This window comes from Zootoca vivipara, chromosome 4 (genome assembly GCF_963506605.1).
Source record: "Zootoca vivipara chromosome 4, rZooViv1.1, whole genome shotgun sequence".
Taxonomy (NCBI): domain Eukaryota; kingdom Metazoa; phylum Chordata; class Lepidosauria; order Squamata; family Lacertidae; genus Zootoca; species Zootoca vivipara.
This window is the reverse complement of record NC_083279.1, coordinates 35003702-35030616: the sequence shown is the minus strand read 5'-3', so window position 1 is coordinate 35030616 and position 26915 is coordinate 35003702. Positions and strand designations below refer to the sequence as shown.

At 44.4% G+C, this 26915-nt stretch overlaps 1 protein-coding gene across 1 annotated transcript in view; it reads left to right on the top strand.

Moving 5' to 3' along the window:
• Positions 1-14538: 14538 nt before the first annotated feature.
• The window catches only part of ANOS1 (anosmin 1), a 140193-nt gene continuing 127816 nt past the window's right edge, over positions 14539-26915 (top strand). Inside the window, exon 1 of the mRNA XM_060273484.1 lies at positions 14539-14580. Within this exon, the coding sequence (XP_060129467.1) occupies positions 14557-14580 (24 nt within the window). The 5' untranslated portion in view covers positions 14539-14556. The remainder of the gene's footprint in view (positions 14581-26915) is intronic.

Below are 26915 nucleotides of genomic sequence, written 5' to 3'. Positions count from 1 at the left end.
TTCATCTTGCGAATCGCGGTTTCCCATAGGAACGCATTGAAATTTTTTTTTTTGCCCATAGGGACGCATTAATTAAATTCCAATGCATTCCTATGGGAAACCGCGATTCGCAAGACGAATTTTCCGCAAAACGAATTCGTCTTGAGAGTCACCATCAGATCGCAAGACGCATTCGTCTTGCGGAAAATTCGTCTTGCAGGGGATTCGTCTTGCGAGGTACCACTGTATATACAACCCGAGGCTACAGTGGAGGGGCTCACAGCATTCAAATTCTGCAAAGATCTTGCTTCTCCCATAGCGAGAGCCTTGGATTCCAACAGAAATCAAGCATGTCTCTACAACACAGGCTTCCAAGACTCACTGTATTGTTGCTTGCTTGCAGTCATATGTATAAGCAACTGATCACAAGTTGGCAAACCTCAGTATGGCTTTAGGTGGGTGGTAGGGAACCCAAACCCATTCACCTTGTTTGTTTTTAGAAATGCTTACAGATTTATCCTCCGATCCTATGGGTTCCAAATTTCATTCCGAGTCATAAATAAGAAGAAAATAAAAGTCATTTTACAAAAATGAGAAACTGCAGACAAATTTATATCAGCGCCACGTTTATAGTTTCAGCATTCAACAAAACTGCCAAAACTGCTCAAAGTCTATGATATCTTTCTTCCTTTCTTGAGTCAAAATATTTTGGAGAGTTTGGCAAATAGTGCTATGTTTTTCCACCCATCCTCTTACTGCTGGAATTTTTGAGTATTACTTCTGTCTGTGTTTAGCAGCTGCTATTTTGCAGAAGTTAATAGATATGAACTTCATAAGTAATGGAAATCTCTTACTTTGTCATTTAGATAACCCAATTGTATAACTAAGGGATCCAAAAGTGGCACATTCAGAACTTTGTTGCTGATTTCAGTTAATATTTACTCCAGTACTGGCAAACTATCTTAATGATAAAACTAACGTATGAGAGAAACACAATACATAATACGTAATCAGAAAACCATTTTATTGAGAGGTGGGCTTTGTTTTTATATTTTTGGAATGACAATGTAAATGATCATATTTTTCTTTTCAATCTATTTGCCACACTTTAGGGTGTGTGTGTTTCTTTTCATTTTTGCTATGTTGCTCATCTCCTCCTTTCCCATTTCCTTTTTCTTCCCTCCCCAAATCCTTTCCTACTTAACTTTCTTTCTTTTATTTTTGACCAGCAAGCATGTTCGATGTATAACGGTATTAGCTACCATGTAATAATACAATGTTAATAAAATTATTTTAAAGAAAAAGAAAAAGCCAAGAGAGGAAAAGCTCTCGGCCACCTCACGCTTAAAGCAGTGGTAATTTTTAGGATCCTTCACACTTCCTGAAAGTTTCCATAACTCCCCCTCCAGTTTATATGGAAAAGAAAGATCCCCTGAAATTGGAGTAGATGGATATTTAGTCTAGCTTGACTTTATGCATGTAAAGTATATGCTCAGCAAATGAGCAACAGCTCATGCCTATGGCCTATCCTAAACATGTATGCAGATTGCAGTAATCTGGTAGGTAAAACTGGGCAATACATATGCAAATTACTGCCATCCATCACTGCTCTTTTTATGCCAGGAAGAATAACTCGTAATGACGATGAAACCTTTAATATGTGTCTTATGTCTGTTACGTTTTATATTTCATTGCCTTGGCATAATACCGTAGGGATTGGATTTATACTTAACCTCTATGTAATTGTATTGTGAATGTAAAAGAGGAACGACAAAGACTGACTTTGGATGGCCATGTGACTTATATGCGGTATTTCAAGTTATTTTCTAAAATAGTTCAAACAAAAATGTGTTTGCTCAAGGGCACTGAAGTTTCTTATGAGTTGATAAACTGTTTTCCTCCTCGGAGGGAGAAATAGATGAATACATGAGCGGCATCAATAATTAAAAGTACTGATCTGACACTTTAAAAACATTTTGTTCTCTGTGTGTCTTGCTATTAAATATAAATAATAGTCGTATTATTTTCTTTGATGATGAAGAGAAGAGCTGGCTCCAGCCTTAGTAATACTAAGAGCAGACCCACTGAAATGAAATGGACTTCTATCTGTTGCATTAAACAGTTTTCAATCAAATAAGATAGCTAAGGCTGTTTAAAAACAAAACAAAACACCACTGAGAAGCCACATAGCAGCATGGCCATTATGCCCAGGTACCAGAGCATGCAACATGTACATCAGGCAGTCTCATCTTGCCCCCTCCCTGGTTGGCTGCAAACATGCTCCCAGGTGCTGCATTGCATGGTTTGTGGGAGCAGAACTATTTCCAGATTTCTTGGCCCCCAGAAGTCACTGGGTGGCTGCATTCTCCACCAGCTGAAGGTTCCAAACAGTCTTCAAAGGGAGCCCCAGACAGAGAGCATCCTTGTAGTCATGCAAGAGAAGGAGAAAGGAGGACCCTTGCGGGAGGAAGGGAGTGAAGAGGTGTTTGCTGTCTGCGACATTTTAGCTTCTCCTGTGACAAACGCATTCCTTAAATGTGCCCGCAGGCCATGTGTTTGTGACAGCTGGGTAGTCACTAACGTAATTTCTGTTTTGCCTTTCCCCAGGGGCAGGGTGTCCCATTTCGCCCCACTTTGCCTCAATCACTTCACCAGCAACCAGTGCTGCTTCTCCATTGGTGGTGGAGGTGGCAGAGCAGACAGTGTCGTCAAGGAGGGTGGTGCCTCCTGGGCTTCTGCTGTTTGAGGCAGATGTCTCACCTTGCCTCATCAGTGGGCTGGGCCTGACTTTCCCTACTTGAATGAAAGCAGGATCCAGAACCACAAGTAGGTGAAGATTTTGATTTGATAAGTGGGGTTATCCCTGTGTGCCTAATTAAAACCTGAATCCTGTTGCTTCTAACATATAACACACTCTCTCTCTCTCTGTGTAGCTTTTTATAGCTAACTGATTACATGGGGGTCATGGAAATTTAAGCCATAGTGCAGGGTTGGGAAATGGGATTTTACCATCCCTGGCCCCCTCCTGCAGTTGTGTTAGTCATTGAATATAATGCATAGCTGCCAAGTTTTCCCTTTTCTCGCGAGGAAGCCTATTCAGCATAATGGAAAATCCCTTAAAAAAAGGGATAACTTGGCAGCTATGATATAATGAAACATCTGGAAATAAATGAAACAGGTTTGTATTTAATATAATACGTAGGTTGATAGAAATTAAAAATTACCATCTACCCACAGTATTTCCTCTAATACAGAATATGTTTCAGGCAATAAGATCCGAGAATAATAATGTGCGATAAAAGGACTGAGAGATTGAAGCTACACCAAAGGAGTATTATTGGACTCTTTCGCAATTGACATGAATTCTGAACATGATAAATGTTGCATGAAAGGCATCATGAGACTGTGAATGAATTTTACAAAACCAGGCACATTCAATGAATGCAATTTATTCCAATCAACTTTACTCATGCCTACTGTTATCTATATTTTGCATTTTGTTTACATCTGTTCAAACACAATAGAGAAAATGTCTTTATATTAATTTACACACAGAAGCAGGATAGACGGAGATCACCGCAACACTCATAACTACCTCAGAACATCATTACTCAACTGCAAATGTAATCCAGCAATATTCACAGCTTGCAGACATTTCAAAAGCAATTAGCATCAGCAAATGTCATCACCAGGTATGTGCAACCGGAGCACATCAATAAACCATGTGCTAATCAATTTAGGCTGCAGTCTTATACACCTTTACCTGGGAGTAACATTGAGCACAACAGGATTTACTTTTGAATAGTCAAACATAGGATTGCAATGTCAGGGCCATCCCAATCGCTGCCAAGCGGTAGCAAGATTGGTTCCAGGCGCTTACCCAGAGTTGAGTTTCCTTCTGGAAAATTGAGGCACAGCGGAGTCTGCAGGGTCTTTATTAAATATGGTTGGTTTACACATACAGTGGAACCTCGGTTTATGAACACCTCGGTTTATGAATTTTCGGTTTATGAACGCCGCAGACCCATCTGGAACGGATTAATTCATTTTCCATTACTTTCAATGGGAAAGTTCGCTTCAGTTTATGAACGCTTCAGTTTATGAACAGACTTCCGGAACCAATTACACCCATGCTTCAGTTTATGAACGCTTCAGTTTAAGTACTCTGCGGACCCATCTGGAACGGATTAATCCACTTTCCATTACTTTCAATGGGAAAGTTCGCTTCAGTTTAAGTACTCCTGGAACAGATTAATCCACTTTCCATTACTTTCAATGGGAAAGTTCGCTTCAGTTTATGAACGCTTCAGTTTATGAACAGACTTCCAGAACCAATTGTGTTCATAAACCGAGGTACCACTGTATCTACACCCGAGTTTAGAGGGAGAGAGAGTTGGTAGAGGGGCTTGTCTTTCCCAACAGGACTACGTTGGATTCAGAGGCCTTTTAAGTGTGTCTGTGTAACAGCCTGTTCCATGGCTGCTGTCCTTCCATCTCTCCATGGAATTCTGCCCAGTTTCTCTTCCTCCTTCTCAGCTGCACTTGCAGAAAACAACTCCTCCCCTTCTTAGTCAACCAGCCCACCAAGAAGTTCTGCTTGCCTCTCTTATTCCCCAAGTCCCGTATAAAAAGGACAACATTTCCTGTCGCCCATGCCATCACTCCACAACTCCCATTGGCGCAGTCTCCAAGGATCTCCCTTTGATGCATTCCTTTGACTAGCCCCTTCATTCTACTTAACTGCTTCTGGAAAAGAAGCTTAGCCTGACTTTTCTTTTTACATTGCTAAATCCAGGCGAGCCTGTTAGCTCACCTTAATTCTCAAAGCACTGATTAAACCCCAGCACCCAGGAATCTAGTGGGGGGGGGGTCAGGCCACCCACAAACCCATAACAATATATACTTAATGAATTCCAAAGTCGTTATCTGAGTAGGTTGGTATATCTATGGGCAGATACAGATATACATTTTTTTTTTGCAGATGCAAAATGTTATCTACATTACATTCACCAAAGCCTGCCTATATTTTCTCATAGCAATATAGAAGTTTACGAGATTACTGCAGCAGAAGTACATGAGGAGGCAGTGGCACTGATTTGACAGGAACAGAGTGGGGGGAGTTCTGGGTTAGCAGAGTTGGTACCCAGCGGATGTATGTGCACTTGCTGTTTTCCAATCCCACCAACCTGGATCTCCCTCTACTTCATTGTAAGAATGCATAGGTTAGGAGCATCATACAATGATATCCAAGAACGCCATTTAAAAAAATGTGGTATAAGTAGTTAAAGTTGTGCAATAGCTCTCAAAATTCTCGAGTGGTCTTGGCATGTCTTGGCAAGGTTCCATTTTATTCCAGAATTCCAGATTAACCGTGGCTGGACATTGAATTTGTCCATTTACCTAAAGGGCCCCCTGACCATTAGGTCCAGTCGTGACCGACTCTGGGGTTGCGGCACTCATCTCGCGTTATTGGCCGAGAGAGCCAGCGTACAGCTTCCAGGTCATGTGGCCAGCATGACAAAGCCGCTTCCGACGAACCAGAGCAGCGTACCGAAACGCCGTTTACCTTCCCGCTGTAGCGGTTCCTATTTATCTACTTGCACTTTGACGTGCTTTCAAACTGCTAGGTTGGCAGGAGCTGGGACCGAACAACGGGAGCTCACCCCATCGTGGGGATTCGAACTGCCGACCTTCTGATCGGCAAGCCCTAGGCTCTGTGGTTTAACCCACAGCGCCACCCATGTCATTTACCATGCCATTTACCTACTGCATGATATAACCATGGATGAACTTATTCATGAACCCTGTGATTTATCCTTAGGCTGATTCAAACCAATCTTTAAGTAGGAATTCCACTTTAAGGAATGTAACGCTGGAACTCATGACTGTAGAAGAACCAGTTCTACTTTGAAGCTGTCAGCTGGCAAAGAGCTGTGATTCAAGTTAAGCCACTGTAATTGTAGAGTACATGTAAGGGCTTTCAGATTTGCCCCTCTATTTATCTTGGCACATTTGTCTTTGTTAGTTAATTATGAAAGGTTTATATATATATAATATATATATATGGGGAGAGAGAGAGAGAGAGAGAGAGAGAGAGAGAGAGAGAGAGAAGCAATTTTCAAATTTTCACAGTTCTTAATTCCATGACCTTGAAGAGGTGCTATCAAGTGACGACTCAAAGAATCATTATGATAATAGGTGAGACTGAGAAGAAAATGAATTATTCAGTGGGGAAAGAAGTTACTTTTTGCTTCAGATTGCATTGCGTTTCCTTACTCCAAGTGTTGAAGAGAAATGGATGCAGCTAAACTACCTGCATGAGAGCTTTACTGATGAAACTTAAGGGCCAAACTAGAAGTTAGCTCAGCATTTGCCCACCTACTCTGTTTCTCATATTTTAAGACGTAGTCATAAAATAAGCCATAGCAGGATTTTTAAGCATTCAAGGAATATAAGCCATACCCCGAAAATAAGACATAGTGATAGGCACAGCAGCAATGCTGGCCATGGCAGCAGCAGGAGGAAAAAAATAAGACATCCCCTTAAAATAAACCATAGTGGGGTTTTTTTGAGGAAAAATAAATATAAGACGGTGTCTTATTTTCGGAGAAGCACGGTAAAGCCCTCATGACTGTGCTACCTAGGACTGGTGGGAGTTGTAGTCCAAAACCTCAGGCAGGCACCAGGAAAGAGAAAGCTGCATTACCTAAATATTGTTACAAAAGTTGTTTGCTTCCCCCTCTCTCTGCCGAGCAGTAGGCAATAGTCCAAGGAGGTTCCAGGCACTCACCCAGTGTCCTTTGGAGAATTGAGACATGGCAGAGACGGTCCTGGCTGTAAGAAACATGTTTTATTCACCTATTTACACCTTCAGTCTCCAAGGAGGGAGTCCAGATCTTACAGCATGGTCATTTCAAGAGGGGCGTATCCCATACACCAGTGCAGTCCTGAAGTCCATGGCATCTCTCCCAGCCAGCCTTCAGCCAGCCTACCCAAGATGGATCCCAGTCTTCTTCCTCCCACTTCTCCTTCCTAGCACAGCTTGCTAAAAACTCTCTTTTCCTGTCACTTCAAACCCACACTCCATCACCATGACAATCTCTGCCAGGCCCAGGCTGTCAGATGAGCCAAAAACTTCCTTTGTCATGGGAGGTCACCTCTATCCCAGGTGAGGCCCCGGCTCGGAAAGGAATCTTAGCCTGTACTTTTCCACTGACCTCCATCGTCCCTTCAATACACCAAATAATCAAAATTCTACCATTTATTGCACATCTAAATTGTTCTTAATGACAGGCATGGGGAGATAATTATCAGGAAGGCATAAGAAGGGTGGGGGAAGCTTATCTTTCCCGTCCCCAGCATGAACAGAACCCACCCTCTGCCCGCTCCACAAAAAAAATCTGTGGGGCTAGAAGTCTTAGGAGAACCCCCCCCCCTGGAGCCAATAGGGATCCTTCCCCACCAGACTGCATGCCAAATTTCCAGCAAACATCTAGTCTGGAAGCTCTGCTGCCAGTCAGAATAGACATGGCTTTCCCAGGAGAACGAATGGCCCAACCTCAGTAAAAAGTCATTTCTAGGTCGAAGTGTCTTTCCCACTTGCAAGGGAAGGCAATTAGGCGTTGTTTACACATTTAATGAAAAGTGATCCTGCGTTTAGCTTGAATGTATGTTAGGTCAAATTTCATGATACATATTTAGTAGAATCACACTATGGATATGATATTTATTCCTTATTTTTGTGGAGCCAATTTAATCAAGCAGTTACCGTCTTGCTCTGTGTTTACTGCATGTGCAAATCACGAGGTTGCAGCTTTATTGAGTAGGGTCTAGGGGCCAAGTCTCCATTTTGGGGAGTTCAGAGAATGTAATTAGCTTCCTCCTCTATAAGCCATTTTCTGTACATAAGTTTCTAATCTCCAGCTCAGAAAAAAGCCAATAAAAATGTGTCAGATGACTGTTGAACTGAAATGGTACGTGGGAGAAAAACATGTTTTGTTTTCCACTTTCTTTTGAAAATGTTGTGTAGGAGGAATATATTATATACTAATTTCCCCCTCAAGTGCCAGCTACTCACAAGAGATTTAAGAATTGAACATGCTTCTTAGCAGCTATTCAGCAGAGATGAGTTGAAGAGATGAGTGAAATCATCCTTTTAGTACCCACACATTGGGGAGTGTTTAGATCTTGGTATAGTTTAGTCCATTACTGAGCAATTCCAATTAAGCCTGCTTGGATTTAGGGACTGGATTGCTATTAAATTCCTTGATACAAAACAGTGTGGGCTTTGAACGGTGAAGCATTCATGTTTCACCTGTTTCGTAACCATTATGCCCCCAGCACACTGCCACACAAGAAATGAGAATTGATGGCGTTGTGCATTATAGCAGGGAGCAAAGGCCAGCTGGTATAAAAATCCTCTGTTTGCTAAGAGGTTGGTCCCACTGTCAACACAAGCGGTGGCAAAATTATACACATACCCACTGGAGTCAATGGAGAGCTCTAGATAACTGCCCCTCATCATATCCCTCTTTGCTTCCCAAAACCACAATGGAGAAAAAGATTACAACTATCTTAGCAGCAAATCACCGCACACCATCTTATATAAAACCTTAAATAACTTAGAACCAGACTATCCAAAGATAGGCATGAGCAATCTGCTGATGAGGTCTTCAAGGTTGTGACACAAGCTATGGAACTATGGTTAGCAGCCACTTAAGAGAGGGCCTTTTCTGCAGTGTCACCCTTCCCTTTGAGACTCGGTACCAGTGGTTGGCCAGGTTGGGCGCATGATAGGGGCCCCAGGGATTCAGAAACCTCTCACTGAACTGACATGAGTGCATTGCCACTCAAGTGCTTTCATTGCTGAGCTCCTGGATAGCCCTGATACCTGCTTGTATCACAGGCATCCAAGATGACACCCATCATTTTATACTGATGAGGAAACAGGAAACACATAGCAAGAGAAAATTCCAGCTTAGTCCAAACATAAGCAGCAAGGACGGCGTCACTAGGTGACAACAATATTTGCAACAAATATGCAACAATATTTTATGCAAATAGCCGTCATTTCATCTCTAATCCTCGCTATCCATTTCTCTTGGTCTTTACAGTCCTTCCTCCAAATATGGTTGAGTCAGCTGATGACTCTGGGCTTGGAAGGCCCATTCCATAAAAACACCATGTCCATGGATGCATTTTACCAAAGTTACCATGGAAACATCCCGAGGAGCCTTGTGACATGAAATTTATGCTATTTAAGCATAAAGCTTATGAACTTTAATGGTAAAATTTAAGGCCAACCAAATGCTTTGGGTCAATTATTAAAAACAGCCCTCTATCATAAACAAACAGCATTTATGTGAACTTGTAATATTAAAACATGCTGTTTGTTATTTTGAGGGCCTTGGTCTCTGATCCTTCTGCAGCAAGTAATAGCTAAAAGACTTGTTTCCAATTTCAGTTAATGTTTTTCATAAGCTTTCCATTTGAACACTGTTTCCTGTGTTGTTAAGGGACGGAATCAGAGGACTCCCCCCACAAGTTCACAGGACCATGATTCCCCCTCACATGGTGCAGGATCTTGATGTGGATCATCCATTAGTGTGGCCCTACATGATTCACCTGGGAATGGGGTCATGACAGGGGCCTCTCCTGTTGATAGCAGGTGTTCCTTCAAGTATTTGGACTTATGGTTGTTTAGGGCTTTATATGTCATCACCAACATCTTGAATTGGGTTAGGAAACATATAGGTAACCAGGGCAAATCCCTCAGGAACAGTGTTATATGGTGCTGTGGTCTAACCCACGGAGCTGCTTGGGCTTGCCGATCGGAAGGTTGGTGGTTCAAATCCGCATGACATGTTGAGCTCCTGTTGCTCTTGTCCCAGCTTCTGCCAACCTAGCAGTTTGAAAGCACACCAGTGAAAGCAGATAAATAGGTACTACCAGTGCTTTTTTCCTTTAAAATGTTTAGGGGTACTCTCATTTTCCTACTCATATTGAAATACTGCCCCTCAATGAGGCCAGACATAGATTCACAAAATGTTTAGGGGTATGCGTACCCTTGTGTACCCCCCCCCCCAAAGCACTGGGTACCACTGCAGCGGGAAGGAAAATGGCGTTTCTATGCGCTCTGGCTTCCGTCATGGCATTCCATTGCACCAGAAGTAGTTTAGTCATGCTGGCCATATGACCCGGAAAGCTGTCTGTGGACAAACGCCGGCTCCCACGGCCTGAAAGCGAGATGAGCACTGCAATCCCATAGTCGCCTTTGACTGGACTTAACCATCCAGCGGCCCTTTGCCTTTTACTAGTTAACACCCTGCAGACATATTCTTCACTAGCTGCAGTTTCTGAACTGTCTTCAAGCACAGGTCCACAAAGAGCTCATTATAGTAATCAATTCTGGATATTATCAGAGCGTACATTACAGTGGCAACGCAATCTGTGCCCATGAACAGCTGTAGCTGGCGCAGCCGCCTAAGTAAGCAAACTAAGAAAAATGTCACACCTAGGTAACAATGTACCAGGCTTAGAAGTGAACGTGTAATATATTGTGACAGCGTTTTTATTTCTTCCTCATTAACCACGTAGATGCGTCTGTGGGAGACAGGGTAAATAATCAGTGGTAGTCCCTGCTGTTCTAATTAGTCAATAACAAAATAAGACACACAGTTCTTCGTAACATTATTCTTCAGCTGTTGGTTAAACAGTGATTCGTTCTGTGACATTGGCTAATGGAACAATCTGTACAGACAAATGCCCCCAAATCCCGGAGATTTGGTTTGTACTCTGAATAATATAAAAATGATCTGAATAATCTATTGCTGAACTCTAAAGCAGAGATCATACCTTGTACTGGTTGGAAGTACGCTAAGCATATTTATAACTGCATACGGTTAAAACAGAATGTTCCAAAATCTCCCCAGACATTTCAGAATTAATTGCAGCTGGAGGTTTGAATGGAGCTGACTTTCCTTTTCTAATGCACAGCTCAGCATCAAAAGGTGGCAGGATGCTAAGTTTATCCCTCATTTATCTTTCTGTCCTGGCTGTCTTTCTGTGGTAGCCGTGTCCCCCGCCCCCCAATGTAACAACTGTGAGGCAGAAAGTACACAATGTTGCTGATAAAAATAACTGGAATTTCTGGGTTATTGAAAACAAGGCTGAAAACAAGGCAAATTTTTCACCAGGTTGAGTCATGCCTGATAAATGTGAAGACTAATTCTCAGATTTTAAAAACAATCCCAAATATTTCAAGCCTGGAGGGAGCCTCTTACAAATAAAAATGCATTTAACGCCTGCTAAAGAAGGTCAGCACCAGGACATAAGATTTCTTTATGGTTAGGAAGGGTTAAGTTTCTTGCTGTCTAATGCTACACATACACACCAGGCATGCCTACTCTAGGGGGCCGAGGTGTCCCTAGATATTTGTTTGAAGGGAGCCTGGTCCTCTCAAAGTTGGAGGGGCCAGGTGTGGGTAGCAGCTTCAGAGGAGGAGGGAGAGTTAGAAGGCTGGACCCACCGCTAACAATGCAGGCATGAACAGACCCAGACCCTACCCACAACCATGGGAGACCACACTTGCAAACTCAGTCTTCTTGCTTGGGATGGGAACTCTGCTAATGACAGGCCCCAATCCTTTAAAAGTAGAGCAGGAGAGGTGTGTCAAGTTTTGTTACAGCATCTCTGCTTGTGTCTAGCTATGTATCCTAGACTCTGTGTGCCCTTTGAACCTTGTGACCTGTATCCTGAGCTGATGCAAAGATCAGGTGCTGCATTCTTCAATAAAACATTTGAGATTTCCCAACCTGAGAATTCAAGGGTGGTAGCCAGGACACCTTCCTCACATGCTTTAGGAAAGTTTGTACATTAATTCTCCCCACTTAAAATAATAATGAACGAAATATTTTTAAAGCTGAAAAACTGAAAGGGGATGAGTTCAATTAGTGTTCACGGGGGGGGGGGGACATCCATATTAAAGCTCCACCATGTTGTAAACATGGGGCCCAGGTGGCGCTGTGGTTAAACCACTGAGCCTAGGGCTTGCTGATCAGAAGGTCGGCGGTTCGAATCCCTGTGACGGGGTGAGCTCCCGTTGCTTGGTCCCAGCTCCTGCCAACCTAGCAGTTCGAAAGCACGTCAAAATGCAAGTAGATAAATAGGAACCGCTACAGCGGGAAGGTAAACGGCGTTTCCATGTGCTGCTCTGGTTTGCCAGAAGCGGCTTTGTCATGCTGGCCACATGACCTGGAAGCTATACGCCGGCTCCCTCGGCCAATAATGCGAGATGAGCGCCGCAACCCCAGAGTCGGTCACGACTGAACCTAATGGCCAGGGGTCCTTTTACCTTTACCTTTATGTTGTAATCCAGGCATAGGCAACCTTAGCTCTCCAGATGTTTTGGAACTACAACTCCCATGATCCCTGACCACTGGCCCTGTTGGCTAGGGATCATGGGAGTTGTAGTTCCAAAACATCCGGAGAGCCAAGGTTTTGCCTATGCCTTCTGTAAACACAACAGCTGTTGTTTCTTTAAAGCTCTCATCTTGCAATAGTAGAAATAGATCTGTTTGCAAAGTAGAGAAACTGCCGCTGTCACTCTCACAGGGGAACCTCCGTATACATTCCACATTGCCAAGGGTGTGTGGGCATATGTTTCACATGACACGTGGCACCAGGAAACAGCAAACACAGGAACTGGTTGTGAGGATCTCTCCTATGCTACCAAGTCCTTGAGACTTTTGGATTTTAAGAAATGCCATTTTTAACCAAAACAGCAGTTATGACGTACTTCAAGTTATTGCACTGATTTAAAGAGGAAGCCTGGCTGCACCCCAAATGGGTCAGCAACAGCTGCACATAATCATCTCTCGTGTTACAAACCAGAATGAGTCGATGTTAGGAAAGGATAAAAATTCTGCAAATTGTTGCTGGGCTACGTTAATGTACAAGAGCATTGACCTCTCACATTAAAGGCTGAGCTTTCAGAGTTCTCTTTCAATGCAAATATAATCCTGTAATAAAGAGCAATGCCAAATGCGAAATGGTCAAAGAAAGGAGTGATTGGGAAATTCAAGGTTATTCTTGATGAGAGAGGAAAGCAGAAAGATACAATAAGATGGGCTCTTAGCATATTGCTGCTTGCAGCTCAAAACAGAGACTGATATTTTTTTCCTACCTTGATAAACTGTTAGAATAGGTCAGTCAGCTGCTCCCTGTAGTACCACCAGGAGCTTAAATGTCAGTGATTAAGCGTTTCCATGGAGACCTATCCGAGTTCCACAAATGGCCCATTATTTACGCCCACACTTCTCAGGATAAGTGATAATGACAGTGTGTTTTGTTGTGCCCTGTGATATCTGAAGCTGGTGGTGCAGATGGACTATGAAATGCAATATCAGAGGACAGGGCCAGCTCTCTCAAAAGCAAAGCAGGCCTGCTGTTTGATTTGTGGTTCCCTGAAAAGATGGCCATGTTTGTAGCTGTTGATTTCTCAGATAGGCAGGGATGAATCACAGCCACAGAGCATTAAAACACACACACACACACACAGTCTCAAAACAAAGTGGTGATGACGCATCTGCTGCATGGCTTGTAGGCTGCAAATACATAGGACAGGGGTTGCCAACAGGGCACCCATGGGTGAAATTGTGCTCTTGATGTCTTCCCCTGGCACCTACAAAGCCTCTGAGCTCCCTTCACTTTTCCCTTAGTCATGAAGTCGTGAGGGCTGTTATCCTTTTCTCCCTTGAAAAATATGTTGAACTGATGGAGGAAGTGGGGAAGATGACACTCTGGAACCCTGAACAGGAGCATTCCATGTGCAGCAGGTTTCAAAGATAGTTTAGAGCAGGCATCCCCAAACTTCGGCCCTCCAGATGTTTTGGACTACAATTCCCATCTTCCCCGACCACTGGTCCTCTTAGCTAGGGATCATGGGAGTTGTAGGCCAAAACATCTGGAGGGCTGCAGTTTGGGGATGCCTGGTTTAGAGTGAGACAGGTATGCTGCAACAGTGACATTTGCTTTTAAACTGCCATTGTATAACCAGATAAACACCTCAGAATTGCAGCCCAAACAAGCATACTATGTGCTTGGGGCAGGAGATGTGGAGAATATTTACAGTTCTTCCCTAACTTCAACTATAGCAATTGGCAGTTCTTTTTTGTGGTTTTCAGTTTAGCCTTTAAATCCAGATCTATCTTTCTCTTTCTTTCTTTCTTTCTTTCTTTCTTTTTTACCTCACAGCTTGGCTAGAGTCGTGTTCTCTGATTCAATTCCTAGAATGGGCACTCTGTATGCTGGCATTTCTGGGAACGATATCTCCCTGCGATAAACTCTGATTTTGTGTTCTGCTTAAGTGAAATCCTTCCAGGAAGCCTCTCTTAACTCTCAGAAGATCTGTCCATCAAACATTCACGACCCTTTCGTATATCTGATCTGCTGAAGTTGTTTGTTTATAGTGCCGGAAGAGAGAGAAACCTCGCAGGTGAAGGCAGCCCCCTCTGAATGTAGTCATATTGAGTTCGTCTCATCCAGAAGGCCAGATGCAATCAATGCTACCCTTGGCATATGTGCTGCGGGATCATCTTCAAGGTATGTGGGCTCATTTTAATCTGATCTTGAACGAGTGCCAGGCAGAGTTGCTCTCAAAACAGTTGTTAAATTAATTACTTTTCCACTGCCTGTAAGATGAACCTGATCATAGGTGTAACAAGGTTAACATTACCGTTGGTTGATAAGGTAGGTAGGAGGAATGAGCTCAACTAGTTCCCTAGCTCAAGGGCAATGTACTAATAATCTATGAGCAGGATAATGGCCTAGGTGCCATCTTCTCTAGCCTATTTGTCCTGAAGCATGGGGTATCTGGCAGCAAGCCCCAGGGGGTGTGTGTGCACACAATCCCATGGCAAATGCTATTGCATAATCTGGCAAGCCAATGAGTCCAAAGTCTAGCCAGGCCCGGTTTCCACCTCTGCAGCTGGGGAAACCCAGCCAGATGGGAGGGGTATAAATAATAAATTATTATTATTATTATTATTATTATTATTATTATTATTATTATTATTATTATTATTATCATCTAGGGGTTAGGGCACCTGGAGGTCAGCACTGCACAAGCACAATCCCAACGAGATCTCAGGACCATCCAAGCTGTGGTCCAACCACTGTGGGAAGGTGATCAGAAACAGCACCTCTGCTCTGCTTCCCTTTTTTACTTGGCATAATAAGAAATTATTATTATTATTATTATTATTATTATTATTATTATTATTATTATTATTATTATACTGGGTTTCTGGCTGGGTTTCTGCAGCCCCTCTGGGCTGCTCCCAACAGAACATTAAAAACACTATAAAACAGGCATGCCCAACCTGCAGCCCTCCAGATGTTTTGGCCTACAACTCCCATGATCCCTAGCTAACAGGACCAGTGGTCAGGGATGGTGGGAATTGTAGTCCAAAACATCTGGAGGGCCGAAGGTTGGGCATGCCTGCTATAAAAGATCAAACATTAAAGACTTCCCTAAACAGGGCTGCCTTCAGATGTCTTCTAAAAGTCAGGTAGTTGCTTATTTCCTTGGCATCTGATGTGAGGGCGTTCCACAGGGTGGGCGCCACTACTGAGAAGGCCCTCTGCCTGGTTCCCTGTAGCTTCACTTCTCGCAGTGAGGAAACTGCCAGAAGGCCCTCAGAACTGGACCTCAGTGTCCGGGCTGAACGATGGGGGTGGAGACGCTCCTTCAGGTATACTGGGCTGAGGCATACTGATTGCAGCATCTGGCCTTGACAAGGCATGTGACCCTCACCTGTTCTGAGTCTTTTCCAGCTGAGGACTCACAACCTCCTCTCAGAGCTAGCAAGCCCCACCTGGCCAGCTAAGGAGCTGGGCTGTGGGCCTTTGCCTGCCTCAGCTTCCTAGAACTTACCTCCCACTGCTCCCTATGCCTCAGTGCCCACCGTGTTCATGGAGACAGGGCCCCCTATGGCTCTGGTGATGGGTCCTGCTGCTCTGGTTCCTAGGCATTGACCCCTACCTCCTTGCCATCCCCCATCACCCTGTGAGTGCTTCCTGCTACACCAACCTCTCTTTCCCCATCCCCTGCTTATCCTGGTGTGTAGTCCTGGCTACACTTCTTGCTGGAATCCTCTTCCTCTTCCCCGTCGTCCTGACAATTCATGACATTGAGGGGGCCCTGACATGACATCATGTGATGTCCGGACATTGCCCGTGCGATGTTGCGCAATGTCATGAGGAGCCAGGTGGCATGAATGCAATATATGCCATGGTATAATATGAAGAAGTAAGGGGGGGAGTTACAGAGTCATAAATCTCAGGTATTTTCTTCGCTATGGTAAGAGTTTGAATTCCTGCTGTGAAAGAAGCAATGGCAAGGAGACTGAAGAACAATAGCAAGTTTGTTTTCTGAGAGCAAATGTCTAGCACCTGGCTGAACTACAGTTCTTGGACTTGCTTCTGAGAAGCAGAAGGGCAACACCTGAGTGAAAATTAAGTTGACTGAGGCCATCCTCTAAAACTAAGGGAAAATGCAGCTTGGTCAAAGCTTCTAATTCACCACTGGCAAACGCTTTACAGTAGGAGCTTGAAGTAATGGAAGCAGCTTACATTACATCAACACAATGTAAGATCAGAGCCCTATTAACAGGAGACATGTCTGACTGATCTTGACGGAGGTGACTTCCTTAGGTTTGGTTTTGAGGGGAAACTTTAAATTTGCTTCTTCTGAGTGTCAAGGATTTAGCAATGAGACTTTAGCATGCTAACTGATTCCGTGACCCTTGAATGGTCAGCGTCCAACTACTGAGAGGGACAAGCTACACAAGACTGAGCAGTAGCGGGTCTGTGATGCCCTTAGATGTCTGGGGCTGACATTGAGCAAGCTGTGACCAAGCCTGATCACAGGACAGCAAAGAATACACTCAGACCTATCCAGAAACAACAGAGGAACATAACCAAGCTTCTAACATAATTTAATTTTGCATTTCTGTACAGAAAAAGAACCCAGTTTTAGCAGCCGACAAAGTGCCTAGGAGTGTATTGGTTGTTTTTCTTCATTAAAGGCTATTTATCTTCAGTATTGATTGGACAGGATAATAACAAGACAGACAGACGTGAGTGATACAAGAAAGATGTTTCCCCTCTTGAGAAAATGCTTGATACGGAAGGGCCATTAAGATATTTCTGATATCTCTGCCTCTTTGATATGAGGAGCTGTCCAATAGCAGGGTCCTTTTTACAAGCTGCTAATTTTCTGCCTGTGAAACCTTAAGTGCTGTAATTTTTCTTTCCTCTAATGATTTTTGAAAAAAGACCATGGCTTCTTACAGGACTGGTAAATACTCATGCATCTCTGTGTGCTTGACTGTAATGATGGGACTGTTAAAAATATTGAAATTTTGCTGATTGCTTTAGAGAACACGCAGAGCTTTTTTGGGAGGGGACGATAAGAAAAGGAAATACAGTCATACCTCGGTTTAAGTACAGTTCGGTTTGAGTACTTTCAGTTTAAGTACTCAGTGGACCCGTCTGCAACGGATTAATCCACTTTCCATTACTTTCAATGGGAAAGTTCGCTTCAGGTTAAGTACGCTTCAGTTTAAGTACTCCGCGGAACGGATTAATCCACTTTCCATTACTTACAATGGGAAAGTTCGCTTCAGGTTAAGTACGCTTCAGGTTAAGTACAGACTTCCGGAACCAATTGTATACTTAAACCGAGGTACCACTGTAAATACAAAGCAGCTGTGACACTGCCTTGAAAAATAAATATGTGAGTGTCCATTAAATGATTAGTGTACTTGCATATTGATGAGAAGGCTGCTGTCAATTTGATCAATCTTAGTTTCTCATTTTCAGTGTCTTTCAGACACCCTGTAACATCAAACTTGAGTTGTGCGAGTGTGAAATAGATTTTTCATGTAATTTTGTTTTAGCACATGCAAAAATGAGAGAAGTTATACGAATGAATAAGAGTAACATGGGGAAATGCCTCTCACTTTTATTCAAATGCAGGTTCCAAGTCGAAGGCACAGGAGATCATCTCATTACAGCCAAATACAACTCTTCCCATATTTATTTTAGCCATTGCACAAGAATGCTGAATTACCAATCATTACTCAGAATCTGGGTCCAAGCCAGCTAACAAGCAAAACAATCAGCAAGCCCTAAAAATCTTTACAGTGGTACCTTGACTTACGAAGACGATCTGTTCCGCGGCCGTCTTTGTAAGTCAAAGTCTTCGGTTGTCGAAGCGCCCGTTCTGTGCATGTGCTGACCGCGCACGCCGCTTCTGCACAGGTGCAGAATGTGCGCGGGGCGAAAAGACTTCTAGGGTTGTCGACTTCGGAAGTCAAAACCTTCGCAAGTTGAGTCGTTTGGATGTCGAGGTATGTCTGTAATTTTTTTCCATGTTGGCTGAAGGTATCCAGTTAGTTTACAGAACTGATAAAGTACAGGCAGGGAAGGTCTTGCTGCAAGGCCCAGCCTACATCAATGAGCTCCCTCCCAGTAGTGGTGGACTTACCTGAGGGTAACAGCAGCATCTGCAGCAGGCATCAGCACTCTTTTAATCTGGAAGCTTCCATTTTAAGTCTGGAAGCTTCCATTTTTAGATTTCACAATACCTTGGAAAGAATCTGTGTCAGGGCCATTGTGAGGAATTAAAATGGTGGCTCTCTGACCCACACTGGGTACTACTCAGAGTTGATTTGGGGGGGGGGGTTTACACATAGAATACTGAAACAATATGAAAGCATGACATTGTCTTACTCCAAAAAATTCACTGTCTCCATAAACCATTTTCAGGTTCTTGAAAGAAGATAGAAATTCAAAAAATAAATAGGCTTCTGAAAGGTCCACCTTATGGCCTTGTGAGTGGGAAGTTTCCTCCTTCCATGGTTAACACCACCCTGGTTCAATGCAAGGATTGCTGGCAAAAGAGCAAGAGTATTGGGGAAGGAGCTGAGAAGGGTCCAAAGGGGAGACACCTTGATCTTGACACCTTGATCATGGACAGATATCCTTCCTACCTTACCGTGAAGGTGTTCTGTGTCAGTGACATATAAGAGTTACAAAGTTCTTCTTGGGACTAGGTTTGTGGGACAGTTGCAGTCGCACACTTTCCTTTATGTGTGTGTGCGCAACTATGATTTGTCTTGACTAGCATATAACTAGCATCAAACTGCAGCTTGAGTTATTTTTTATCTGGCTGCTTCCCACCATTCATCCACCAGAGGAGTGTTATAAAAAAAAGTCAATTTTTTTGGAGGAAGCTAGGAATATTGTGAACAGCTGCAGGAAATTTAATAGGAGCTTGGGGGTGACAGTCATGGAACTTCGTTCTGTGAAGTGACCGAGGCTGAACACAGACAGATAAATGTAATGCTTCACTGGAAATGTTTTCCATATGCAGACTCTTGCCTTTTCTTTTTTGAAGTAAACACGTTCATAACTTGTCCATCACTGCAAGATGAGTAAAGCTTTTGAAAGGGTATGAAGTAGATCAATGATACAATATCAGGATTTGAATTCAAACTGTACCACACAGTGTCCTCACATCCATCAATCCATTTAGTCACCCACTTGCAGGTTTCTACTCCGCTCTCGACAAAAATTGATGCTGTACTTTATCTTGCAGTTTTAAGATGCCGGTGAATTGTTCTTCTGTCTTCAACTTACTGTTTTCTTATCTCTGCTCCCTGTGGCCATTTCATCACATGGCAGCTGACTCTACTATTTCTCATGCTGAACTATTGGTGTGCATTTTATAAACTAGATTTGGCTTCAGATTTGTACTAACACGACAAGCCACAGTTGGACTTAAATCATAGTTTAATCATGAAGATGCCTCTCTGCTGTTGCATGGGTTCTTACATGAAACACCCCACCCCATTCCTGTACTGCTCAGCTCTGGGCCTCTGTTGGATGACATTGGGTTCTACTATACTGAGAGAGTGAGGAATTCTACCACTTTATTCATGCCATGCATTATTTCATACCTCTCTGTCATGTCCCACCCCCTCTTGCCATTTTCCTAAACTCAAACGCCTCAAATGTTCAAACCATTCCTCCTAGGGGAGTTGCTCCAGCCCCTTGGCCATTTTGGTTTCCCTTTTCTGAACTCTTCCAGAGCACTGCAGGGCATCCAAGCAGGCAGGCCAGGGCACTAGGATTCTTGTTCCCTGCCACAAGTAGTGAGTTCAATGGTGTGTGGAATGTAAGTATGGTCCTCTGTGCAGATGTCTGGTGGACAACCTTAGCATAATCAGACCCTTCAAGTGTCCTTATTTTCCAGGGACTGTTCCGGATTTACAGAAGCCTTTCCAGTTTCTGATTTGATCCCAGAATGTCCCACTTTTCCTTAAGGTGCCCCTATTTTCATCGGACAAATGTTGGAAGGTATGGAGTTATGTGACCCCTGAGCCAAGGAGATAAGTAACTATAGAATCTTTAGAAGATATATGAAGGCAGCCCTGTATAGGGAAGCTTTTTTAAAAAAAAAGTTTAATGTTTTATTATTTTAATACATAAACAGTGGTACCTCGGTTTAAGTAAACAATTGGTTTCGGAAGTCTGTACTTAACCTGAAGCGTACTTAACCTGAAGCGAACTTTCCCATTGAAAGTAATGGAAAGTGGATTAATGCATTCCAGACGGGTCCGCAGAGTACTTAAACTGAAAGTACTCAAACTCAAACCGAAGCGTACTTAAACCGAGGTATGACTGTATTGGAAGCTGCCCAGAGTGGCTGGGGCATTATATTCTTCTTGTTGTTCATCTTATTATGGAATAGGTCAGGGGTCTGCAACCTTTAAGACAAAAAGAGCCACTTGGACCCGTTTCCGAAGAAAAAAAATAACCTGGGAGCCGCAAAACAGGGACGTAATTAGAAATCAGAGGGCCCCATAGCAAAATTTGCTATGCCCAATAATCAATGCCCCAAAATGCCATAGAAAATTAATCAGGGCCCCAGTGTACCATAAATCATAATCAGTGCCTGATGTAAGTAATAATTAATAATGAGGGCCCAATGTCATCCTCGTCATTATAAAAATAACTTTGAGTTTGGGCTGCCTTAATTACTGGGAATGGGCACCAGCAACCACTGCCTTATGAGTCTGGGCTGCCTTGATTACAGTGGTACCTCGGTTTATGAACACAATTGGTTCCGGAAGTCTGTTCATAAACTGAAGCGTTCATAAACTGAAGCGAACTTTCCCATTGAAAGTAATGGAAAGTGGATAAATCCGTTCCAGACGGGTCCGCGGAGTACTTAAACTGAAGCGTTCATAAACTGAAGCATGGGTGTAATTGGTTCCGGAAGTCTGTTCATAAACTGAAGCGAACTTTCCCATTGAAAGTAATGGAAAATGAATTAATCCGTTCCAGATGGGTCTGCGGCGTTCGTAAACCGAAAATTCATAAACCGAGGTTCCACTGTACTGGGAATGGGAACCAGCAACCACTGCGTTATGATTACTGGGAATGGGCAAAACTCTGACTCCCTTATTAAGACACCTGTATGGTTTCATGTGTGTTGCTCCCATCAAGTGAACTTATAAAATTTCCTCATATTGAATCAACCCATTGATTAATACATCTACCTCAATCTCCTGACCAGGCCGGCAGGAGGCCACAGGCAGGAGCAGCAGCAGCAAACACGCGCTCCGAGCCCGCAAGCCTTTTCTTCTGCTGGGGGGGAAGAAGCGCGCCCATTTTAAAGAATAAATAACTCCGCTCCCGCCCCCCCCTTGAGCCTATTGGCTGCAGAAATGCGGTGGGGAGGGGCTGATGCAGGGAGGGGCCGACCATGCTCCCTGGGCTGCTAACGTCACCTTGCGTTCTTTTTGCACAGCGCACGCGCACAGCGGAGTTGTGGACGCCGGTGGACGCCGTGCGGGGCGCAGGCGCACAGCGCGCCGCCGCAGCTGTGTGCTCCGGCGGCGGTGGGCACCGTGCGAGTGTCTGGCGGGCGTGGCGGGCGCCGCCGCATGGCTCAGGCGGCGCATGGCTCAGACGCCTCCTCCCCTCGTATCCGCTCCGGAGCCGCAGCAAAGGTGTAAAAGAGCCACATGCGGCTCCGGAGCCGCAGGTTGCAGACCCCTGGAATAGGTTATCCTTATTTTTATTGGAGAAATGTTGGAAGTTAATAATGGACCAGGAGTGGAGGTGCTTTTAGGCTTCCCTGAGGGCTCTAGAATGAATCAAATTACAAAGTGTATTCAATGACTCAATTAGGCTAGAGGTTAGGCAGTTTTTAAAAATGGCATTTGAGTCTTCCGGAGCTCCCAGCCTGGTGTGCATACCTGATGTGAGTACCTCATCATCCATTTAAATCGTGGTCAGCAAAGTTTTGCTGTGTGTGCTACACTTCTTCTTTTCACATTCTGCCAGGTCAATATGGGGGCTTCTGGAGTCAAGAGGCTAGTGGCATATTTAACATGATTATGAGTCTGAGGTTCTAAATAACAGTGCTGTTTATCTGGATAATTATTTTTAAAATGTGCTCAGGTTTTTTGCTCAGTCTGTGGTGATGACCCAGTTCAGGAATGGGCTTCAGGAAACAATCCTGCAACCATTAGATAGTTGACACTTTTAATGGAAATCCACATACTGATAACTGCAAGTGAAATGAAGTATAGTTTCACAGATTGTAATATTTTTGAGTGGGGGAAAACAGACACACACCCCGCCCTGCCACTGTGTTTCACTTGGGTCCTTGGAATCATCCTAAAGGAACGAACAGACTATTCTGTGCTTGAGTAATATTTATGGATTTGGAACTGATTAACAGCAAGTCAGCAAAACTAAATGCATCAACAAAGCTGTTCTGGGATTTTTATTTTGCAGGGGTGGACAAATAATATTGCTTGCAATGCTGGGTGCATCGTGGAATACTGGTAAGCAGTGATTTCATTTCTACCGTGTTTCTCATATTATAAGTCATGTCTTATAATCTTTTTTTCTCAAGAAAATAAGCCTATGGCTTATTTTCGGGGGGTGTCTTATTATTTTTTTTAAAAAATACAGTATGGTACCTCCCCTATCCGGCGCCCGGAACTGGCTGCTGCTGCGCTGCTGGGCGCGTTGTCGGCGCTTCAGCAGGGCACGCTGCTGGGTCCCGCCGGGTCGGGGCTTCACGCGGCGCGCGCTGAGGCTCTTGCCGGATCCCGGCTCGGAGCAGCGCGCGCTGCGGCTCTTGCTGCGTCCCGCAGCGCCAGCGCCAAGCGCCAACCCAGCAGCGAGACCGGCGGGGACCTGCAGCGCGCGTGACAGGAAGAGGAGGGACCAGTGAGTGGCAGCCGCGGCGGCCAATGAAGGCTCGGACGGGTGTTTTTTGTCGTTGTAGCTGCGTCCCGCTGCGTCCCTCCTCTTCCTGTCGCGGCTCGGCGCCCGGAACTGGCGGCTGCTGCGCGCGTTGTCGGCGCTTCAGCAGGGCACGCTGCTGGGTCCCGCCGGGTCGGGGCTCCACGCGGCGCGCGCTGAGGCTCTTGCCGGGTCTCGCCGCCGGGTCAGGGCTCGGAGCAGCGCGCGCTGCGGCTCTTGCTGCGTCCCGCCGCCGGGTCAGCGCTTGGCACGGTGCATGCTGCTGGACATTTTGGAGGGGCAGCAGCAGCCGATTCCGGGCGCTTACAGGCATCTTCCTCTTCCATGGCGCCATCCAGACCTGCTCCCACCACTACGGCTTATTTTTGGGGTATGTCTTATATTTCTTCAACTCAGGAAAATCCTGCCATGGCTTATTTTGTAGGGATGACTTAAAATATGAGAAACACGGTAGGGATATAGATTCCTTTGCTTGGCTGTTGGCTCTAAAGTAGATGGGGGATTTGACAGCTGTTCTCATTTCCTGAAAAACAAAAGTGCATTGGATTCATTTACTCTTAAGCTTCAGTGCCTAAAGGTGTATCCAGTTTATACACTGTTTGCAAATGAACAAAATTCAACACTGTTTTTAGCTGATAGGTAGGGTTGACTGCAGCATGGCCTGCGACATAATCCATAGTTTGTATTCATGAATATTTGCTATAATAAGATCTTTCATAATTCCAACTCAAAGTTTTCTCTTTTCCTTTTCATATATTGGGGTAGGTATGGATATATAAGGTGGTATTGAATTAGGTTTTACACAGCATAGACCAGGCACCCCCAAACTGCGGCCCTCCAGATGTTTTGGCCTACAACTCCCATGATCCCTAGCTAACAGGACCAGTGGTTGGGGAAGATGGGAATTGTAGTCCAAAACATCTGGAGGGCCGAAGTTTGGGGATGCCTGGCATAGACCCATTGAAATTAATGAACTTGACCAAGCTAGGTCCGTTAATTTCAATGGGTCTGGTCTGAGTAAATTTTTGTAGAATACCACCCACTTTAGACATCTTCACTTGGATTAAATCTGCATTATTTAAAGCAAACAAACAAGCCAGAGGGTGAAGAAAATGTACAGAAAATACCCAGGGATTAGTGCCAGACCGTGATGGACAAAATGAACAGAACTGAAATATGTATTATATTATTATTTCTTTATTTACTAATTTCCATTTATGAATCACTTTCCATAAAGCATTTCGAAGTGAATATATCAAAGGATCTTGCTTGAATGCAACTTGTCATAAGTAAGGCTAGTTTTGCACATTTTTCAGTATGTAAGACTTTATTGATAACATTTGACACATTCTGAGGTTAGCTTTTAGTATGGATTTTCTTGTTTTACAACCTTTAAATAAGGATGCATTAAATAACGTGGCAAAATAATGTAGCAAAAGCAAATAAGCTTTTGCAAAGGGGGGGGGAGAGAATCTTCAATTCTATGACTGCACAATCACTACATGACTGGTTGCCATGCAAATTGCCCCAGGGTAGTGGGTAAGGCAAAACACTAGCTAATTACCAGTTTAATGAGAGATTAATTTGCAAAACATTAGGCTCAGACAAAACACCATGCAGCTTACATTCCCTGTTGCTACAGGTAAGAGGCTATCATTGCGTGCTGAGGCCCCGGGCCCCGCATTTCCCACAGAAATAAAACACACAGACACAATAGGTTGGGTTAAAGGGATAAATAAGGCCACAATTGTATTGGTTACGGATGTGAGCAGTTTGGCTTAGGCGATTGGGTGAAGCAAGATTATATCCTGACTCCTGGCCATCTGCAGGAAGTCTTGAAAGGGTCAACCACTGATAGGGGGAGCCCTATGATATACATCAATTAAGAGCTCCCCCAGGGTCACCGATGGGGTCGTGGCATGGCCCAAGCCCATGCCCAGGGTTTGAATAGGAACCACACCCCTGGATCCCTTTAATGGGATACCCTTAATGAGGAGGGGCAGGCGGAGGCAACAACCTCCCCTCCCATAATAAGGCTTAAAAAGGTAAAGGGACCCCTGACCATTAGGTCCAGTCGTGACCGACTCTGGGGTTGCGCGCTCATCTCACATTATTGGCCGAGGGAGCCGGCGTACAGCTTCCAGGTCATGTGGCCAGCATGACAAAGCCGCTTCTGGCAAACCAGAGCAGCACATGGAAACGCCGTTTACCTTCCCGCTGTAGCGGTTCCTATTTATCTACTTGCATTTTGACGTGCTTTCGAACTGCTAGGTTGGCAGGAGCTGGGACCAAGCAATGGGAGCTCACCCCATCGCAGGGATTCGAACCACCAACCTTCTGATCGGCAACCCCTAGGCTCAGTGGTTTAACCACAGCACCACCTGGGTCCCATAATAAGGCTTATCCAATGCCTAACCTTACAAAGTTGTGATGATTGCAACTAGGTAGGTGAAAATCCAATGACTGGTGCCAATTTGCCCAGTGGAAAAATTCCTACCTGGCCCCAACAACCAGGCGACCGACATTAGTCATAGCAAGGCCATAGTCAAGCAACGCAAGCAAAGAGGGTGGGCGGGCTGGGAGATCCGACAAAGGGGATGAATGGAGGCTGCCTTCCCAGCCGCTCTGCAGTTTAAACAGCATGTGGCCACGCCCCCGGCTAACCCGATTGGTCAGCTGGGGGGGCATGACACGGCTGGGTGTCCTAATGACATGGGCAGCATCCCTCTGCCCACAGCCGGGTTGCTGTGAGGTCCTAGAACCCCTCCCACAATGCAGCCCCCCGGAAAAGGGGAACTGTCCTTTGAGAACTCTTAAAACATTCTGAACATAGATGGCAAACTTGTACCTAACATAGTTTTGCTATAGACTGTAATTTCTATGTTTAGGGAAGCTTTTAATGCTTAATAGATTATTGTATTTTAATATCCTCCTCGAAGCTGCCCAGAGTGGCTGGGGAAACCCAGCCAGATGGGTGGGGTATAAATAAATTATTATTATTATTATTATTATTATTATTATTATTATTTCTGTATTGGGCGACCTCAAGCACATGGGCCTAATTAGACTTGGCAGCAGTACTGTATTAATTTGGATCATGAAACCATTTCCCTCTAACCTCTTCCACCATCATGCCAACATGTGTGAAGTCAGGGGTGAGGCAGCTAAAGGCATGGCTATAAAGCAGGCATCCCCAAACTGTGGCCCTCCAGATGTTTTGGCCTACAGCTCCCATGATCCCCAGCTAACAGTGGTCAGGGATGATGGGAATTGTAGTCCAAAACATCTGGAGGGCCGAAGTTTGGGGATGCCTGCTATAAAGGAACAATTGGGAGCTTAGCGCATGCTCCTGATTATTCTGCAGCAAGTGGGGCTACTTGGCGACCAGCTGATTGGCGCTGACAGGGAGCCCCAATGGAACTGGCTGCCTGCATACGCTCCAACACTTTGAAGCCAACATCTTTGACACTATCTTCCTGGATGCCATCTTCCCAATCTTTTCTTTGCCAGAGATGGACATCTGTCTTAAACATCACAGCCCCTCATTTCTAAAGTTGCTGGGCCCATGTGTAGCAGGAGACGAG